The sequence below is a fragment of the Ranitomeya imitator genome, chromosome 5, assembly GCF_032444005.1.
Source record: "Ranitomeya imitator isolate aRanImi1 chromosome 5, aRanImi1.pri, whole genome shotgun sequence".
In the NCBI taxonomy this organism is placed as follows: Eukaryota; Metazoa; Chordata; class Amphibia; order Anura; family Dendrobatidae; genus Ranitomeya; species Ranitomeya imitator.
In genome coordinates, this window is record NC_091286.1 from 173,281,152 (window position 1) to 173,302,833 (window position 21,682).

The following is a 21,682-nucleotide window of genomic DNA, read 5'->3' on the forward strand; positions in this document are numbered from 1 at the left end:
GGAGTGTTGAAATCATTTAAAATATATAGCGTACTAAACATGGATACTTAAGAATAGCATGTATTTTGTTTCAATAAGATATTTTCAAGATTGTATGGCTCATATGGTTCAGTTATTTTTTCCTGTAAGGTACAATGACACCACTTGTATGGCCTCTTATGCAAACTTCATGTACCATTGTGAAGAGTTTGCAAACAACAAACTTAAGGTACCTTCACAAATAACAATTTTGTTAACGATATCGTTGCAACATCACGCTTTTTGTGACGTAGCAACGATCCCGCTAATGATCTCGTTATGTGTGACAGCGACCAACGATCAGGCCCCTGCTGGGAGATCATTGGTCGTTGGGGAATGATCAGGACCTTTTTTTGGTCGCTGATCACCCGCTATCATCGCTGGATCGGCGTGTGTGACGCCGATCCAGCGATGTGTTCACTTGTAACCAGGGTAAATATCGGGTTACTAAGCGCAGGGCCGCGCTTAGTAACCCGATATTTACCCTGGTTACCATTGTAAAAGTTAAAAAAAAACAGTACATACTCACATTCTGATGTCTGTCACGTCCCCCGGCGTCCACAGGGTTAAAACTGCTTTCGGCAAGAGCGCTGCTAATGCACGCGCTCCGGCCAAGAACTTCCCTGCACTGACTGTCAGCGCCGGCCGTAAAGCAGAGCACAGCGGTGACGTCACCGCTGTGCTCTGCTTTACGGTCGGCGCTGACACAGTCAGTGCGGGAAGCTGACGGCGGGGGACGTGACAGACATCAGAATGTGAGTATGTAGTGTTTTTTTTTTTTTTTTTACTTTTACAATGGTAACCAGGATAAATATCGGGTTACTAAGCGCGGCCCTGCACTTAGTAACCCGATGTTTACCCTGGTTACCTGGGTGCTGCAGGGGGACTTCGGCATCGTTGAAGACAGTTTCAACGATGCCGAAGTCGTTCCCCTGATCATTGGTCGCTGGAGAGAGCTGTCTGTGTGACAGCTCCCCAGCGACCACACAACGACTTACCAACGATCACGGCCAGGTCGTATCGCTGGTCGTGATCATTGGTAAGTCGTTTAGTGTAACGGTACCTTTACTCTATAACAATAATGCATATACTTACTATATATAAAATATCTGTCATGTCATTATTTAACTCTACACGAAATGTCTCAACCTATTCATGGCACTTCAAAATACTATATCAACCAAAAGCGGATTTACAGTGGGGCAAAAAAGTATTTAGTCAGTCAGCAATAGTGCAAGTTCCACCACTTAAAAAGATGAGAGGCGTCTGTAATTTACATCATAGGTAGACCTCAACTATGGAAGACAAACTGAGAAAAAAAAATCCATAAAATCACATTGTCTGTTTTTTTAACATTTTATTTGCATATTATGGTGGAAAATAAGTATTTGGTCAGAAACAAACAATCAAGATTTCTGGCTCTCACAGACCTGTAACTTCTTCTTTAAGATTCTCCTCTTTCCTCCACTCATTACCTGTAGTAATGGCACCTGTTTAAACTTGTTATCAGTATAAAAAGACACCTGTGCACACCCTCAAACAGTCTGACTCCAAACTCCACTATGGTGAAGACCAAAGAGCTGTCAAAGGACACCAGAAACAAAATTGTAGCCCTGCACCAGGCTGGGAAGACTGAATCTGCAATAGCCAACCAGCTTGGAGTGAAGAAATAAACAGTGGGAGCAATAATTAGAAAATGGAAGACATACAAGACCACTGATAATCTCCCTCGATCTGGGGCTCCACGCAAAATCCCACCCCGTGGGGTCAGAATGATCACAAGAACAGTGAGCAAAAATCCCAGAACCACGTGGGGGGACCTAGTGAATGAACTGCAGAGAGCTGGGAGCAATGTAACAAGGCCTACCATAAGTAACACACTATGCCACCATGGACTCAGATCCTGCAGTGCCAGACGTGTCCCACTGCTTAAGCCAGTACATGTCCGGGCCCGTCTGAAGTTTGCTAGAGAGCATTTGGATGATCCAGAGGAGTTTTGGGAGAATGTCCTATGGTCTGATGAAACCAAACTGGAACTGTTTGGTAGAAACACAACTTGTCGTGTTTGGAGGAAAAAGAATACTGAGTTGCATCCATCAAACACCATACCTACTGTAAAGCATGGTGGTGGAAACATCATGCTTTGGGGCTGTTTCTCTGCAAAGGGGCCAGGACGACTGATCCGGGTACATGAAAGAATGAATGGGGCCATGTATCGTGAGATTTTGAGTGAAACCTCCTTCCATCAGCAAGGGCATTGAAGACGAAACGTGGCTGGGTCTTTCAACATGACAATGATCCAAAGCACACCGCCAGGGCAACGAAGTAGTGGCTTCGTAAGAAGCTTTTCAAGGTCCTGGAGTGACCTAGCCAGTCTCCAGATCTCAACCCTATAGAAAACCTTTGGAGGGAGTTGAAAGTCCGTGTTGCCAAGCGAAAAGCCAAAAACATCACTGCTCTAGAGGAGATCTGCATGGAGGAATGGGCCAACATACCAACAACAGTGTGTGGCAACCTTGTGAAGACTTACAGAAAACGTTTGACCTCTGTCATTGCCAACAAAGGATATACAGTTAGGTCCATATATATTTGGACAGAGACAACATTTTTCTCATTTTGGTTATAGACATTACCACAATGAATTTTAAATAAAACAATTCAGATGCAGTTGAAGTTCAGACATTTAGCTTTCATTTGAGGGTATCCACATTAAAATTGGATGAAGGGTTTAGGAGTTTCAGCTCCTTAACATATGCCACCCTGTTTTTAAAGGGACCAAAAGTATTTGGACAGATTCAATAATTGTAAATAAAATGTTCAGTTTTAGTACTTGGTTGAAAACCCTTTGTTGGCAATGACTGCCTGAAGTCTTGAACTCATGGACATCACCAGACGCTGTGTTTCCTCCATTTTGATGCTCTGCCAGGCCTTCACTGCAGTGGTTTTTAGTTGCTGCTTGTTTGTGGGCCTTTCTGTCTGAAGTTTAGTCTTTAACAAGTGAAATGCATGCTCAATTGGGTTGAGATCAGGTGACTGACTTGGCGATTCAAGAATATTCCACTTCTTTGCTTTAATAAACTCCTGTGTTGCTTTGGCTTTATGTTTTGGGTCATTGTTCAGCTGTAGTATGAAATGACGACCAATCAGTTTGGCTGCATTTGGCTGGATCTGAGCGCACAGTATGTCTCTGAATACCTCAGAATTCATTCGGCTGCTTCTGTTCTGTGTCACATCATTAATAAACACTAGTGACCCAGTGCCCCTGGCAGCCATGTATGTCCAAGCCATCACACTGCCTCCGCCGTGTTTTACAGATAATGTGGTATGCTTTGGATCATGAGCTGTACCACGCCTTCACCATACTTTTCTCTTTCCATCATTCAGGTAGAGGTTGAGCTTGGTTTCATCTGTCCAAAGAATGTTCTTCCAGAACTGTGCTGGCTTTTTTAGATGTTTTTTAGCAAAGTCCAGTCTAACCTTTTTATTCTTGATGCTTATGAGTGGCTTGCACCATGCAGTGAACCCTCTGTATTTACTTTCATGCAGTCTTCTCTTTATGGTAGATTTGGATATTGATACACCGACCTCCTGGAGAGTGTTGTTCACTTGGTTGGCTGTTGTGAAGGGGTTTCTCTTCACCCTGGAGATTATTCTGCTATCATCCACCACTGTTGTCTTCCGTGAGCGCCCAGGTCTTTTTGCATTGATGAGTTCACCAGTGCTTTCTTTCTTTCTCAGGATGTACCAAACTGTAGATTTTGCCACTCCTAATATTGTAGCAATTTCTCGGATGTTTTTTTTCTGCTTTCGCAGCTTAAGGATGGCTTGTTTCACCTGCATGGAGAGCTCCTTTGACCACATGTTTACTTCACAGCAAAACCTTCCAAATGCAAGCACCACACCTCAAATCAACTCCAGGCCTTTTATCTGCTTAATTGAGAATGACATAACGAAGGGATTGCCCACACCTGTCCATGAAATAGCCTTGGAATCAATTGTCCAATTACTTTTGGTCCCTTTAAAAACAGGGTGGCACATGTTAAGGAGCTGAAACTCCTAAACCCTTCAACCAATTTTAATGTGGATACCCTCAAATGAAAGCTAAAAGTCTGAACTTCAACTGCATCTGAATTGTTTTGTTTAAAATTCATTGTGGTAATGTCTATAACCAAAATTAGAAAAATGTTGTCTCTGTCCAAATATATATGGACCTAACTGTATTACAAAGTATTGAGATGAAATTTTGTTTCTGACCAAATACTTATTTTCCACCATAATATGCAAATAAAATGTTAAAAAAACAGACAATGATTTTCTGGATTTTTTTTTCTCAGTTTGTCTCCCATAGTTGAGGTCTACCTATGATGTAAATTACAGACGCCTCTCATCTTTTTAAGTGGTGGAACTTGCACTATTGCTGACTGACTAAATACTTTTTTGCCCCACTGTAGATCCCATTAACCGCACGAAGAGAACCATATAGTAAAAGAAAAATATCTTAATTCAATAATAAACATTAAAAACAACAAGACCCGACGATATAATGTAACAGTGTCCAGAGAGAGAAAAAAATACTACACACTATCCTATATCATAAACGGCTATATAAGCCAGCAGTGGTAATATGTCTATATCTGTTTCTGTGAAAAAACCTAATAAAATAAACTTAAGTGCATACAGATGATAATAATAAGACCCACCATATAGAAATACATGGGTAGATGGTAATAATTCTTAATATATACATTATATCCCCGTCCATATACTAGACCATTAAACACCTACATGAGGCTCTAATCCTCCTTCTAGCTCATGCAGTGTGCAACTTTAAGCTATAAATACATACACAATAGGATAGTACCGTAATATGGTAGGTCCCTTCTCTCTCGTGCGCCCCTTTGACGCGCGATTTGCCCAGAGCTTCTTCCGGGGGCGTGGTTAGCGTGAGGACCCAGCGGTCATTAAATCTAACAAGCGGCCAATAGACGTTTAAACAAATAATGAGGGGGTGTAAACGAGCAGATATATTAATGTCCACCTTGCTAAACGGCGCATGCGGCTTATGTCACGCTCCGGTGGTAAACAGCATTTCCAGGTCAGCGCTCACTGGAACGCATGCTGAGACGCAAGCTTATCCAGGTAAGAGTGCTCCCGGAAATGCACGGAGCTGAGGCACATAGCGCATGCGCACTGCCCAGGGGACATACCGTAGTGAAAAAGAAACGCCGATAAATAGAAGTGCTAAGTGAAAATAAACATAATTAACCCATTATAACACCCGAGTGAATGTGAAATCACTCTAAGTATATTTCATATTAAAATATGAACTAGATGACATATTTTACAGTGCCACTAATTAATAAGGTTGTAACCCATTAAGGGAACATTACAAGTACACAGTGACCCTTAAAAATCACCCTAATATATATTAATGGTGAAAGAATAATAATAATAACCAAACTAGATGGGTATTTCCTGAAGGAACTACAGATAGTGCTTTGGAATGGTGCCCGGGCTGCCCCTGCAAGACTTTCACACTTGGGTGCCCCTCAGGTGCTGGTTTGGTGGTCGGGGCCGCTCGGGGGGCGATTTGGTGGTCGGGGCCGCTCGGGGGCCGATTTGGTGGTCGGGGCCGCTCGGGGGCTGATTTGGTGGTCGGGGCCGCTCGGGGGCCGATTTGGTGGTCGGGGCCGCTCGGGGGCCGATTTGGTGGTTGGGGCCGCTTGGGGCCGATTTGGTGGTTGGGACCCCTTGTCCCCATTCTCACCTGGTCTATACCTTTCACAGTTAGATCTCTACATAGGCACCCATGATATTTTTTAAAATGCCTTGGTAGGGATTTCAATGTATTAACATCCTCAATTGTCTTGGCCTTTTCAATGTCTCTTATATGCTCACGAGTTCTAATTCTTAGCTCTCTAATCGTGAGACCAACATATATCTTACCACAGGTACATTGGGCTTGAGATATAATTCCTTTTGACCCACAGTTTAAATTCTTTCGAATTTCATATCTGCGAGTACCATCATGATTGGTAAATGTAGTGGCCTTCACATGATTTAAACAGCCCTTACACAAGCCACAATGAAAAAAGCCAAGACGATCCCCTTTAATCGAACTTTTCTTATTGCTCCCTCTTGTTGGTTCATAATGACTATGAACTAAGATATCCTTTAAATTGGCTGCTCTTTTAGCCACAAAGGAGGGCTGTGCAGGTAAAACATTTTTGAGAACTGGATCAACCATAAGGACATCCCAATGTTTCCAAACAATTGTAGTTAACTCTTGCCATTTGTTACTAAACATAGATACAAATCGTACCTGTTCTCTATCCTTTTGATGATTCAAGGCTGTTGGTGGGCCATATAATAATTGATCATGTGGAGTTTTTACCGCTCTCAAACATCCTCTTGATTGCTCTTTTACTATAGCCTCTCGATATAAATCTTGCGGTCAAATCTTCTGATTGCTTCTCAAAGTTTAAATCATTGGAGCAAATCCTCTTGGCCTGTAAAAACTGACCAATTGGGACGCCACGTATAGCTAAATCGGGGTGGGATGAATCGGCCCTAAGCAGGGAGTTGGTAACTGTTGGTTTTCTGTACATGACCGTTTGGATTCGTCCCTCCAGGTCAGTCATGATTTTGATATCCAAAAATTAAATAATCCTGCCGGAAGTTACATAGTTACATAGTTACATAGTTATTAAAGGGACACTGTCACCTGAATTTGGAGGGAACAATCTTCAGCCATGGAGGCGGGGTTTTGGGGTTTTTGATTCACCCTTTCCTTACCCGCTGGCTGCATGCTGGCTGCAATATTGGATTGAAGTTCATTCTCTGTCCTTCATAGTACACGCCTGGGCAAGGCAAGATTGTCTTGTGCAGGCATGTACTACGGAGGACAGATAATGAACTTCAATCCAATATTGCAGCCAGCATGCAGCCAGCGGGTAAGGAAAGGGTGAATCAAAAACCCCAAAACCCCGCCTCCATGGCTGAAGATTGTTCCCTCCAAATTCAGGTGACAGTGTCCCTTTAAGGTTGAAGGAAGACTATAAGTCCATCTAGTTCAACCCATAGCCTAACCTAACATGCCCTAACATGTTGATCCAGAGGAAGGCAAAGAAAAAACCATGTGGCAAAGAGTAAGCTTCACCTTGGGGAAAAAAATTCCTTCCCGACCCTGTGACATAATACTTTTCCAGAAATGTATCCAGTCCCCTCTTAAATTTAAGTAATGAATCACTCATTACAACATCATACGGCAGAGAGTTCCATAGTCTCACTGCTCTTACAGTAAAGAACCCGCGTCTGTTATTATGCTTAAACCTTTTTTCCTCCAAACGTAGAGGATGCCCCCTTGTCCCTGTTTCAGGTCTATGATTAAAAAGATCATCAGAAAGGTCTTTGTAGTGTCCCCTCATATTTATACATTAAAATAAGATCACCCCTTAGTCTTCGTTTTTCCAAACTAAATAGCCCCAAGTGTAATAACCTATCTTGGTATTGCAGACCCCCCAGTCCTCTAATAACCTTGGTCGCTCTTCTCTTCACCCGCGCAAGTTCAGCTATGTCTTTCTTATACACCGGAGACTAGAACTGTGCACAGTATTCGAAGTGTGGTCGAACTAGTGACTTGTATAGAAGTAAAATTATGTTCTCCTTATGAGCATCTATGCCTCTTTCAATGCATCCCATTATTTTATTTGCATTTGTAGCAGCTGCCTGACACTGGCCACTGAATATGAGTTTGTCATCCACCCATACACCCAGGTCTTTTTCATTGACGGTTTTGCCCAGAGTTTTAGAATTAAGCACATAATTATACATCTTGTTACGTCTACCCAAGTGCATGACCTTACATTTATCCCCATTAAAGCTCATTTGCCATTTATCAGCCCAAGCTTCTAGTTTACATAAATCATCCTGTAATATAAAATTGTCCTCCTCTGTATTGATTACCCTGCAGAGTTTAGTGTCATCTGCAAATATTGTAATTCTACTCTGAATGCCCCCTACAAAGTCATTAATAAATATGTTAAAAAGAAGAGGGCCCAATACTGACCCCTGTGGTACCCCACTGCTAACCGCGACCCAGTCCGAGTGTGCTCCATTAATATCCACACTTTGTTTTCTATCCCTGAGCCAGCTCTCAACCAACTTACACATCTTTTCCCCTATCCCCATTATTCTCATTTTATGTATCAACCTTTTGTGTGGCACAGTATCAAAATCTTTTGAAAAGTCCATATACACTACATCCACTGGGTTCCCTTGGTCCAATCCGGAACTTACCTCTTCATAGAAACTGATCAAATTAGTCTGACATGAACGGTCCCTTGTAAACCCGTGCTGATACTGGGTCATGAGGTTATTCCTCTTCAGATACTCCAGTATAGCATCCCTTAGAATGCCCTCCAGGATTTTACCCACAGTAGAGGTTAAGCTTACTGGCATATAATTTCCGAGTTCAGTTTTTGTCCCCTTTTTGAATATTGGCACCAAATTTGCTATGCGCCAGTCCTGCGGTATAGACCCTGTTATTATGGAGTCTTTAAAGATTAAAAATAATGGTCTATCAATGACTGTACTTAATTCCTGCAGTACTTGAGGGTGTATCACATCCGGCCCCAGAGATTTGTCAATTTTATTCATTTTTAGACGCCGCCGCACTTCCTTCTGGGTTAGGCAGGTGACATTTAATTGGAAATATTTATCACTAGTCATTTTGTCTGCCATGCGATTTTCTTTTGTAAATACTGATGGAAAAAAAGTCATTTAGCATATTGGCTTTTTCCTCATCCTCATCCACCTTTTCACCGAGACTATTTTTAAGGGGGCCAACGCTATCATTTTTTAGTTTCTTGCTATTTATGTAGTTAAAGAATATTTTGGGATTATTTTTACTCTCTCTGGCAATGATTCTCTCTGTCTCAATCTTTGCTGCCTTGATTTGCTTTTTACAGAATTTATTTATTTTTTTGTATTTATTTAATGCCTCCTCACTACCTACTTCCTTTAATTCTCTAAATGCTTTTGTCACTTATTGCGCCACTTACAGCTCTATTTAGCCATATTGGTCTCCTCCTATTTCTGATATGTTTAGTCCCATACGGTATATACTGTGCACAGGTCCTATCCAGGATGCTAATAAACATCTCCCATTTTCTTTGTGTATTTTTGTGTCTCAGGATATCGTCCCAGTTAATTGCACCAAGATCCTCTCTCATCCGTTGGAAATTTGCCCTCCTGAAGTTTAGTGTCCATGTAACCCCTCTATTACACATCTTTTTGAAGGATACATGAAAACTTATTATTTTGTGATTGCTATTTCCCATGTGACCCCCAACCCTGATATTTGATATGCGGTCAGGCCTGTTGGTTAATATTAGGTCTTGCAGTGCCCCCCTTCTTGTTGGGTCCTGAACCAGTTGTGAAAGGTAATTGTCTCTCATAGTTGTCAAAAACCGATTACCTTTGCTGGAACTGCAGGTTTCTGTTCCCCAATCTATTTCTGGGTAGTTGAAGTCCCCCATAATAATGACTTCTCCTTGAGTCGCAGCTTCATCTATTTGCTTTACGAGGATATTCTCCATTGCTTCCATTATTTTTGGAGATTTATAACAAACCCCTATCAGTAATTTATTATTTTTTCCCCCTCCCCTTATCTCCACCCACAGGGATTCTACATTTTCATTAAATTCACCTATATTATCACGCAGGATGGGTTTTAAGGACGATTTTACATATAGACACACCCCACCCCCTCGCTTATCTGTACGGTCATTTCTGAACAGGCTATAGCCCTGCAAGTCATGGCTCTCATCCAGCCATGTTTCAGATATCCCCACCATGTCATAATTATGCTCCAACAACATTAGTTCTAATTTGTCCATTTTGTTGGTGAGGCTTCTGGCATTAGTATACATGCACTTGATGTTCCTCTCTGTACCTCTATTTCTTAAATTATTAACTGTTCTAACCCCACCCCCCATGCCACCGCCACCCCCAACTTCCTTATTTGTGCCCAGGTCTCTGTCTGCACTATCTTCCCCTCCTATAAATTGAATACCCCCCAATCCCTAATTTAAACACTCCTCCAACCTTCTAGCCATTTTCTCCCCCAGCACAGCTGCACCTTCCCCATAGAGGTGCAGCCCGTCCCTAGCGTAGAGCCTGTAGCCAACTGAGAAGTCGGCCCAGTTCTACAGGAACCCAAACCCCTCCTTCCTACACCAATTCTTGAGCCACTTATTAACCTCCCTAATCTCCCGTTGCCTCTCTGGCGTGGCACGTGGTACAAGCAGTATTTCGGAAAATACCACCTTGGAGGTCCTTGCTTTCAGCTTACAGCCTAATTCCCTGAAATCATCTTTAAGAACCTTCCACCTACCTCTAACTTTGTCATTTGTGCCAATGTGCACCATGACCGCTGGGTCCTCACCAGCACCTCCCAGTAATCTGTCCACCCGATCAGCGATGTGTCGGACTCGAGCGCCAGGTAGGCAGCACACCGTTCGACGATCCCTGTCTTTGTGACAGATTGCCCTATCTGTTCCCCTAATAATTGAGTCCCCCACTACCAGCACCTGTCTGGCCTGCCCTGCTCTCCTATTTCCCTCCTTACTGGAGCAGTCACTCTTCCGGCTTTCAGAGGACATGCCTGGCTGCAGCAGTGCTACCCCTGTACTGGCACCCTCCTCATCTGCCAACTTAGCAAATTTATTGGGGTGTTCCAGATCAGGACTAGCCTCCCTTGCACTCTTCCCTCTACCCTGCTTTCTAACTGTCACCCAGCTTGCTACTTCATCATCCTGCAGCTCCATCCTACCATCCCCCCCTCATCTATCCCATTGAGCGTCTGCTCAGTGAGCAGAAGACTCCTCTCCATATTGTCTATGGATCTCAGTGTTGCCAGCTGCACATTTAGATTCAGAATATGGGTTTCCAAATGCACATCTCGCACAGCAGTATGCAACCTCGATCGGCTGCTCAAGGAATGCATACATGTGGCAAGATGTGCACTAGATGACATTAACAATAGTGGAGCACATTTCCTAATGGGGATTGCACCAGACAGAAAAGTTAAATAATAAAAAAAAATAAAAAATAAATACAAAGTATTAATAAAAAACAGACAGCAATTCCTCCCTTGGAAACTCCCTGACTCCAAAGTCACTGAATTACAAGTCACACTTATCGCCATTCACACTTGCGCTCAGCTCACACTCAGCTCGCTCACACTCGCTATGCTGAAGATTTATAGATTTTTTTTTTCTAGTTCCAAGTGAAGGTCAGCTTAATATTCTGGTTGTTGTTGTTGTTCAGTTTACACATCAAACTATCAAGCCCTTTGAGGTCTCCCTCCCAGAAAAACAGTATATCATCGATGTACCTCATCCAGTTATGAACATTGTTCATTTCCTGGATGAGGCCATCTTGAAAAATGTCTCTCTCCCATGCCCCGAGAAATAAATTGGCATAAGCCGGGGCACAGGAGGCCCCATTGCCGTACCCCGTAACTGAAGATACACTTGGGAATTAAAAATAAAAACATTATGATGTAATAAAAACTCCAACAGAACCAAAATCAGTTCGTCAAGGGGGCCGTTCAAATTGCTTGAATCGAGAAACTGTCTAACTGCCTTTAATCCATCAATATGTCTGATAAATGTATTTAATGACTCCACTTCGGCAGTAACCATCACCATATTATCTTCTAGAGACAACTGGTCAAGGCGCTGTAGTGCCGTCATGGTGTCCCTAATATACAAATGAAGTGTGGTGACCAGCGGCCTCAAAAAATGGTCCACAACATCAGAAATAATTTCAAAAAGAACCCCATTACCTGCAAGAATGGGACGTCCGGGTGGATCCACGGGGTTTTTGTGGAGTTTTGGTATCAAGTAAAAAGTGGGGAGTCTTGGTTTAAAATCCTTGATCCTGTCCAAAAGTTTCTTAGATATAATATTTTGATCATAGGCTCTTTCCAAAATCTCAATTAGTTGAGCCTGAAACGAAGAGATATAGTTATAAGATAATTTGCGATAGCATTCCGTATCTTCTAGCAATTTGTTGGCCTGTTTCTCGTAGAGTTCAATGGGCCAGATGACTAAATTGCCACCCTTATCTGCTGGTTTGTAAATAATATCTTCCCATGATTTCATTTCATCCACTGCCAATCTTTTCCAATGGAGTGAGATTGGAAAACCCCCCTCTGAGATTGGGCCAAGATTTCAATATCCTCAGTGACCACTTTAGTAAATATGTCAAATATGTCAATAGCTGGACATAATCCCAATGAGGGGAACTTTGAGGATTTGGAAAACAGGTTGGGTGGTATAGCACTTACCTCTAATATCGTATTCTCTTCTTCCAATGATGTCAAAATTTTCAAGGCTTCTTGTTCCTCTTTGGTGGGAAGTTGGTCTATCATCTGATTTTTTTTGCATGGAGTTTTTTGAGGATTAATTTTCTTGCGAAGAGGTGAGTATCCTTTATGGACGTAAATGCATCTAGGTTACGAGAGGGAGAAAAGGTTAAACCACGTTCAAGCACATTCAACTGTGTTTGTGATAATGTGTGTTCTGATAAATTAACCACCTGATACTTGTCCATATTTCTTCTCCCCCTCTGTGCTTTGTTAAAAATTTCCGGAAATCTTTTTTTCGGATTACCACTGCGCAGATAGAAATTGCGTGGACCCTCACTTTCGCTTGTAGAGGCATTACTTAGACACACCATTTTTCAAATTGCTCCCTCTGCATCCCCTTTTGTAGGGATTTCTGTAAATCCTCCAAATTTTTATCAATCCCCTGTAGAGAAGTGTTATTGTTGTCAACCAATATTTGGATAAATTCTAAGGAGCACGTTGATGCTGCCAATATTCATCTTTTAACCCCTTCCCGACCCATGATGCCACGTAGGCGTCATGAAAGTCGTGCCAATCCGACCCATGACGCCTATGTGGCGTCATGGAAAGATCGCGTCCCTGCAGATCGGGTGAAAGGGTTAACTCCCATTTCACCCGATCTGCAGGGACAGGGGGAGTGGTAGTTTAGCCCCCCCGTGGCTACGATCGCTCTGATTGGCTGTTGAAAGTGAAACTGCCAATCAGAGCGATTTGTAATAGTTCACCTATTATAACTGGTGAAATATTACAATCCAGCCATGGCCGATGCTGCAATATCATCGGCCATGGCTGGAAACACTAATGTGCCCCCACCCCACCCCACCGATCGCCCCCCCAGCCCTCCGATCTGTCCGGTACACTGCTCCGGCTCCCCTCCGTCCTGTGCTCCGCTCCCCCCGTGCTCGTGTCCGCTCCCCCGTGCTCCAATCACCCTCCCCGTGCTCCAATCACCCCCCCTTCACTCCGATCCACCCCCCCCGTGCCCCGTCCCACCCCCCCGTGCTCCGTTCCACCTCCCCCGTGCTCCGTTCCACCCCCGTGCCCCGTTCCACCCCTCCCGCGCTCCGATCCACCCCCCATGCTCCGATCCCCCCCCGTGCTCCCCTCCACCCCATCATACTTACCAATCCTGCCGGGGTCCGTCCGTCTTCTCCCTGGGCGCCGCCATCTTCCAAAATGGCGGGCGCATGCGCAGTGCGCCCGCCGAATCTGCCGGCCGGCAGATTCGTTCCAAAGTGCATTTTGATCACTGAGATAGATTATATCTCAGTGATCAAAATAAAAAAAATAATAAATGACCCCCCCCCTTTGTCACCCCCATAGGTAGGGACAATAAAAAAAAAGATTTTTTTTTTTCCACTAATGTTAGAATAGGGTTAGGGCTAGGGTTAGGGTTAGGGGTAGGGTTAGGGGTAGGGTTAGGGCTAGGGTTAGGGCTAGGGTTAGGGTTAGGGCTAGGGTTAGGGCTAGGGTTAGGGTTAGGGCTAGGGTTAGCGCTAGGGTTAGGGGTAGGGTTAGGGTTAGGGCTAGGGTTAGGGGTAGGGTTAGGGCTAGGGGTAGGGTTAGGGCTAGGGTTAGGGTTTCGGTATGTGCACACGTATTCTGTTCCTCTGCGGATTTTTCCGCTGCGGATTTGATAAATCCGCAGTGCTAAACCGCTGCGGATTTATGGCGGATTTACCGCGTTTTTCTGCGCATTTCACTGCGGTTTTACAACTGCGGTTTACTATTGGAGCAGTTGTAAAACCGCTGCGGAATCCGCACAAAGAAGTGACATGCTTGTGTACAGCGATTTTTGTTTCCCATAGGTTTACATTGAACTGTAAACTCATGGGAAACTGCTGCGGATACGCAGCATTTTCCGCAGCGTGTGCACATACCTTTAGAATTAGGCTATGTGCACACGGTGCGGATTTGGCTGCGGATCCGCAGCGGATTGGACCTATGGAAAACCAAATCCGCTGTGCCCATGGTGCGGAAAATACCGCGCGGAAACGCTGCGTTGTATTTTCCGCAGCATGTCAATTCTTTGTGCGGATTCCGCAGTGTTTTACACCTGTTCCTCAATAGGAATCCGCAGGTCAAATCCGCACAAAAAACACTGGAAATCCGCGGAAAATCCGCAGGTAAAACGCAGTGCCTTTTACCCGCGGATTTTTCAAAAATGATGCTGAAAAATCTCACACGAATCCGCAACGTGGGCACATAGCCTTAGGGTTAGGGTTGGAATTAGGGTTGTGGTTAGGGGTGTGATTAGGGTTATGGCTACAGTTGGGATTAAAGTTAGGGGTGTGTTGGGGTTAGTGTTGGAGGTAGAATTGAGGGGTTACCACTGTTTAGGCACATCAGGGGTCTCCAAACGCAACATGGCGCCACCATTGATTCCAGCCAATCTCGTATTCAAAAAGTCAAATGGCGCTCCCTCAATTCCGAGCTCCGACGTGTGCCCAAACAGTGGTTTACCCCCACATATGGGGTACCAGCATACTCAGGATAAACTGCACAACAATTACTGGGGTCCAATTTCTCCTATTACCCTTGTGAAAATAAAAAAATGCTTGCTAAAACATCATTTTTGAGGAAAGAAAAATGATTTTTTATTTTCACGGCTCTGCGTTGTAAACGTCTGTGAAGCACTTGGGGGTTCAAAGTGCTCACCACATATCTAGATAAGTTCCTTGGGGGGTCTAGTTTCTAAAATGGGGTCACTTGTGGGGGGTTTCTACTGTTTAGGCACACCAGGGGCTCTGCAAACTCAACGTGACGCCCGCAGACCATTCCATCAAAGTCTGCATTTCAAAACGTCACTACTTCCCTTCTGAGCCCCGACGTGTGCCCAAACAGTGGTTTACCTCCACACATGGGGTATCAGCGTACTCAGGAGAAACTGGACAACAACTTTTGGGGTCCAATTTCTCCTGTAACCCTTGGGAAAATAAAAAATTCTGGGCTAAATAATTATTTTTGAGGAAAGAAAACGTATTTATTATTTTCACGGCTCTGCATTATAAACTTCTATGAAGCACTTGGGGGTTCAAAGTGCTCACCACACATCTAGATAAGTTCCTTTCGGGGTCTAGTTTCCAAAATGGGGTCACTTGTGGGGGTTTCTACTGTTTAGCCACATCAGGGGCTCTGCAAAAGCAACGTGACGCCCGCAGAGCATTCCATCAAAGTCTGCATTTCAAAACGTCACTACTTCAATTCCGAGCCCCGGCATGTGCCCAAACAGTAGTTTACCCCCACATATGGGGTATCACCGTACTCAGGAGAAACTGGACAACAAATATTGGGGTCAAATTTCTCCTGTTACCCTTGGGAAAATTAAAATATTCTGGGCTAAATAATTATTTTTGAGGAAAGAAAACATATTTATTATTTTCACGGCTCTGCATTATAAACTTCTGTGAAGCACTTGGGGGTTCAAAGTGCTCACCACACATCTAGATAAGTTCCTTTCGGGGTCTAGTTTCCAAAATGGAGTCACTTGTGGGGGGTTTCTACTGTTTAGCCACATCAGGGGCTCTGCAAACGCAACGTGACGCCCGCAGAGCATTCCATCAAAGTCTGCATTTCAAAACGTCACTACTTCACTTCCGAGCCCCGGCATGTGCCCAAACAGTGGTTTACCCCCACATACTGGACAACAACTTCTGGGGTCAAATTTCTCCTGTTACTCTTGGGAAAATAAAAAATTGCAGGCTAAAAGATCATTTTTGAGAAAATAATTTTTTTTTAATTTTCATGGCTCTGCATTATAAACTTCTGTGAAGCACTTGGGGGTTCAAAGTCCTCACCACACATCTAGATTAGTTCCTTTGGGGGTATAGTTTCCAAAATGGGGTCATTTCTGGGGGATCTCCAATGTTTAGGCACACAGGGGCTCTCCAAACGTGACATGGTGTCCGCTAATGATTGGAGCTAATTTTCCATTTAAAAAGCCAAATGGCGTGTCTACCCTTCAGAGCCCTGCCGTGCGCCCAAACAGTGGTTTACCCCCACATATGGGGTATCAGCGTACTCAGGACAAACTGGACAACAACATTTGGGGTCCAATTTCTCCTATTACCCTTGGCAAAATAGGAAATTCCAGGCTAAAAAATCATTTTTGAGGAAAGAAAAATTATTTTTTATTTTCATGGCTCTGCGTTATAAACTTCTGTGAAGCACCTGGGGGTTTAAAGTGCTCAATATGCATCTAGATAAGTTCCTTGGGGGTCTAGTTTCCAAAATGGGGTCACTTATGGGGGAGCTCCAATGTTTAGGCACACATGGGCTCTCCAAACGCGACATGGTGTCCGCTAACAATTGGAGCTAATTTTCCATTCAAAAAGTCAAATGGCGCGCCTTCCCTTCCGAGCCCTGCCGTGTGCCCAAACAGTGGTTTACCCCCACATATGAGGTATCGGCGTACTCGGGAGAAATTGCCCAACAAATTTTATGATCCATTTTATCCTATTGCCCATGTGAATATGAAAAAATTGAGGCGAAAAGAATTTTTTTGTGAAAAAAAAGTACTTTTTCATTTTTACAGATCAATTTGTGAAGCACCTGAGGGTTTAAAGTGCTCACTAGGCATCTAGATAAGTTCCTTGGGGGGTCTAGTTTCCAAAATGGGGTCACTTGTGGGGGAGCTCCAATTTTTAGGCACACGGGGGCTCTCCAAACGTGACATGGTGTCCGCTAAAGAGTGGAGCCAATTTTTCATTCAAAAAGTCAAATGGCGCTCCTTCCCTTCCAAGCCCTGCCATGCGCCCAAACAGTGGTATATGATATATGAGGTATCAGCGTACTCAGGACAAATTGGACAACAACTTTCGTGGTTCAGTTTCTCCTTTTACCATTGGAAAAATAAAAAAATTGTTGCTAAAAGATAATTTTTGTGACTAAAAAGTTAAATGTTCATTTTTTCCTTCCATGTTGCTTCTGCTGCTGTGAAGCACCTGAAGGGTTAATAAACTTCTTGAATGTGGTTTTGAGTACCTTGAGGGGTGCAGTTTTTAGAATGGTGTCACTTTTGGGTATTTTCAGCCATATAGACCCCTCAAACTGACTTCAAATGTGAGGTGGTCCCTAAAAAAAATGGTTTTGTAAATTTCTTGTAAAAATGAGAAATCGCTGGTCAAATTTTAACCCTTATAACTTCCTAGCAAAAAAAAATTTTGTTTCCAAAATTGTGCTGATGTAAAGTAGACATGTGGGAAATGTTATTTATTAACTATTTTGTGTCACATAACTCTCTGGTTTAACAGAATTAAAAATCAAAATGTGAAAATTGCGAAATTTTCAAAATTTTCGCCAAATTTCCGTTTTTATCACAAATAAACGCAGAATTTATTGACTTAAATTTACCACTAACATGAAGCCCAATATGTCACGAAAAAACAGTCTCAGAACCGCTAGGATCCGTTGAAGCGTTCCTGAGTTATTACCTCATAAAGGGACACTGGTCAGAATTGCAAAAAACGGCAAGGTCTTTAAGGTCAAAATAGGCTGGGTCATGAAGGGGTTAACCAATTCCGGTTCACTAAGTTCATATGTGGCACAGATATGGGGCAATATGAACGGCGCAGAGCACTATATGGCACAGCTATGGGGCAGTATGAACGGTGCAGAGCACTATATGGTACAGCTATGGGGCAGTATGAACGGTGCAGAGCACTATATGGTACAGCTATGGGGCAGTATGAACGGTGCAGAGCACTATATGGCAGAGCTATGGGGCAGTATGAACGGTGCAGAGCACTATATGGCACAGCTATGGGGCAGTATGAACGGTGCAGAGCACTATATGGCACAGCTATGGGGCAGTATGAACGGTGCAGAGCACTATATGGCACAGCTATGGGGAAATATGAACGGTGCAGAGCACTATATGGCACAGCTATGGGGAAATAATGAATGGTGCAGAGCACTATATGGCACAGCTATGGGGAAATAATGATCTATTTTTATTTTTGAAATTCACCAGTAGCTGCTGCATTTCCAACCTAGGCTTATACTCGAGTCAATAAGTTTTCCCAGTTTTTTGTGGCAAAATTAGGGGGTTCGGCTTATACTCAGGTCGGCTTATACTCAAGTATATACGGTATTTATGGCACTTCAAAATACTATATCAACCAAAAGCGGATTTAGATCCCATTAACCGCACGACGAGAACCATATAGTTAAAAGAAAAATATCTTTATTCAATAATAAACATTAAAAACAACAAAACCCGACGACATAATGTAACAAAGTGTCCAGAGAAAGAAAAAAAAAACACTACACACTATCCTACAGTATATCATTAACGGCTATATAAGCCAGCAGTGGTATTATGTCTATATCTGTTTCTGTGAAAAAACCTAATAAAATAAACTTACGTGCATACAGATGATAATAATAAGATCCAATATATAGAAATATAGGGGTAGATGGTAATAATTCTTAATATATGAGCTAGAAGGAGGATTAGAGCCTCATGTAGGTGGTTAATGGTCTAGTATATGGACGGGGATATAATGTATATATTATGAATTATTACCATCTACCCCTGTATTTCTATATGGTGGATATTATTATTATCATCTGTATGCACTTAAGTTTATTTTATTATGTTTTTTCACAGAAACAGATATAGACATATTACCACTGCTGGCTTATATAGCCGTTAATGATATAGGATAGTGTGTAGTGTTTTTTTCTCTCTCTGGACACTTTGTTACATTATATTGTCGGGTCTTGTTGTTTTTAACATCTTTCTGACCTCGGACGGGATAGTACGTCCGAGGTCAGAAGCCCCGCTTTGATGCGGGCTCCGGCACTGAGCCCGCACCAAAGCCGGGACATGTTGTTTTTAACAGCTGAGATGTGCCCGTAATAGGCGCGAGCAGAAACGCAGACAGCAGCATTTAACTACCGCTTCCGGCCGGGCGGCCGGAAATGACGGCATCGCCGACCACCGTCACATGATCGGAGGTCGGCGATGCTTCTCCATTGTAACCATAGAGGTCCTTGAGACCTCTATGGTTACTGATCCCCGGTAGCTGTGAGCGCCACCCTGTGGTCGGCGTTCACAGCACACCTGCAATTCTGCTACATAGCAGCGAACAGCAGATCGCTGCTATGTAACAGAGGCGATCGTGCTGTGCCAGCTTCTAGCCTCCCATGGAGGCTATTGAAGCATGGCAAAAGTAAAAAAAAAAAGTGAAAAAAATAAAAAAAATATAAAAGTTTAAATCACCCCCCTTTCGCCCCAATCAAAATAAATCAATAAAAAAATCAAATCTACACATATTTGGTATCGCCGTGCTCAGAATCGCCCGATCTATCAATTAAAAAAAAGCATTAACCTGATCGCTAAACAGCGTAGCGAGAAGAAAAATCGACATGCCAGAATTACGTTTTTTTGGTCGCTGCGACATTGCATTAAAATGCAATAACGGGCGATCAAAAGAACGTATCTGCACCAAAATGCTATCATTAAAAATGTCATCTCGGCACGCAAAAATAAGCCCTCAACCGACCCCAGATCATGAAAAATGGAGACGCTACGAGTATCGGAAAATGGCGCAATTTGTTTTTTTTTTAGCAAAGTTTGGAATTTTTTTTCACCACTTAGATAACAAATAACCTAGTCATGTTAGGTGTCTATGAACTCGTACTGACCTGGAGAATCATAATATCAGGTCAGTTTTAGCATTTAGTGAACCTAGCAAAAAAAACAAACAAAAAACAAGTGTGGGATTGCACTTTTTTTGCAATTTCACCGCACTTCGAATTTTTTTCCCATTTTCTAGTACACGACATGCTAAAACCAATGATGTCGTTCAAAAGTACAACTCGTCCCGCAAAAAATAAGCCCTCACATGGCCAAATTGATGGAAAAATAAAAAAGTTATGGCTCTGGGAAGGAGGGGAGTGAAAAACGAACATGGAAAAACGAAAAATCCCACGGTCATGAAGGGGTTAATGTTTATTATTGAATAAAGATATTTTTATTTTACTATATGTTTCTCTTCGTGCGGTTAATGGGATCTAAATCCGCTTTTGGTTGATATATGTCATTATTTAGGATGATTTAAATACTTTATATTCCTGAATGTTAATAGCTAATCCATTTGTATTTCTGCAGAAATCTTAAATGAGATGGATAATTGTCCATTTGTATACAACACAGACCAAATGGATACAGATAAAGATGGAGTGGGTGACCAATGTGATAACTGTCCTTTGATGCATAATCCTGACCAGGTATGTTGTAAAAAGTTTAGAAAATGATCTTCTATTGTCCATCATATATTTAGATGGATATTATGTATGTGTGTATATAATATATATAGTTAGTGTTCAAAGCTTTTCCATTTATTAGTTTTAGTTTAATCCAGACATTATCTGTGGAATGTAGAACTACTCCAAACTGTTCCTCCAGGCTGAATACTTGAAAATTGAGAAAGTCAATGGCAGTTATTCATACCCAGAGGCTTTTGTTGGGCAAGACAGTTCAATGTGAAATCCAGAGTCTCACATGTCTCTCGCAATGCCTTGAATTCAAACTTCTAGTGTAAAGCACACATAACTGTTATGCTTCAGAAATCTCTATTTAATCAAAAAGCAGTTGGGGGTAGAGTGACAAAAAATTTATAGTTTTAATTGATAGGCTTTAATTTTGTAAAAATCTTAGGGTATGTTTCCACGGGGCTTATTGCTTGAGTTTTTGCTGCGGTTTGGACCCTGCGTATATCCGCAGCGTCCAGATGTTACAGGGGATTTTATGAAATCCCGTCTCCACTATGCGTGCAGAGCCGGATCTTGCGGCCCTGCGTATCCGGACATGCGGTGCGTCTTTACCGACTGCAGCATGTCATCTTTATGAATATGATGCGGTGATTCCACATGTGTTCAATGAACACATCCGGAATCACCACGCGTACAACAGGGGGCAGCGCTTTGGGCGGAGCGGGGTATGTCTTGTGGGAGGAAACCAGAGTGCGCGAAGGAAACCCACACAAACACGGGGAGAACATAAAAACTCTTTGCAGATGTTGTCCTTGGTGGGATTTGAACCCAGGACTCTAGCGCTGCAAGGCTGCAGTGCAAACCGCTGAGCCACCGTGCTGCCCCAGGGGTTAATGAATTCACTAGTATCACTTTACCTTGTCTAGTTTAGTTGGGAAATAAAACACACTTAGGCTCCAATTCATTAAGACTGGCATGTGGAATTATATGTGCCTAATATAGATGAGCGGACCTTTCAGGCTCAGTTCA

General features: G+C 42.9%; 1 protein-coding gene across 3 annotated transcripts in view; it reads left to right on the forward strand.

Annotated features, from left to right (window-relative positions):
• THBS2 (thrombospondin 2) overlaps positions 1-21,682 on the forward strand; it is an 800,800-nt gene that overhangs the window by 477,824 nt on the left and 301,294 nt on the right. For all 3 annotated transcript variants that reach the window (XM_069769330.1, XM_069769328.1, XM_069769329.1), the window contains exon 16: positions 20,550-20,668. In XM_069769330.1, coding sequence (XP_069625431.1) covers positions 20,550-20,668 — 119 coding nt within the window. The remainder of the gene's footprint in view (positions 1-20,549; positions 20,669-21,682) is intronic.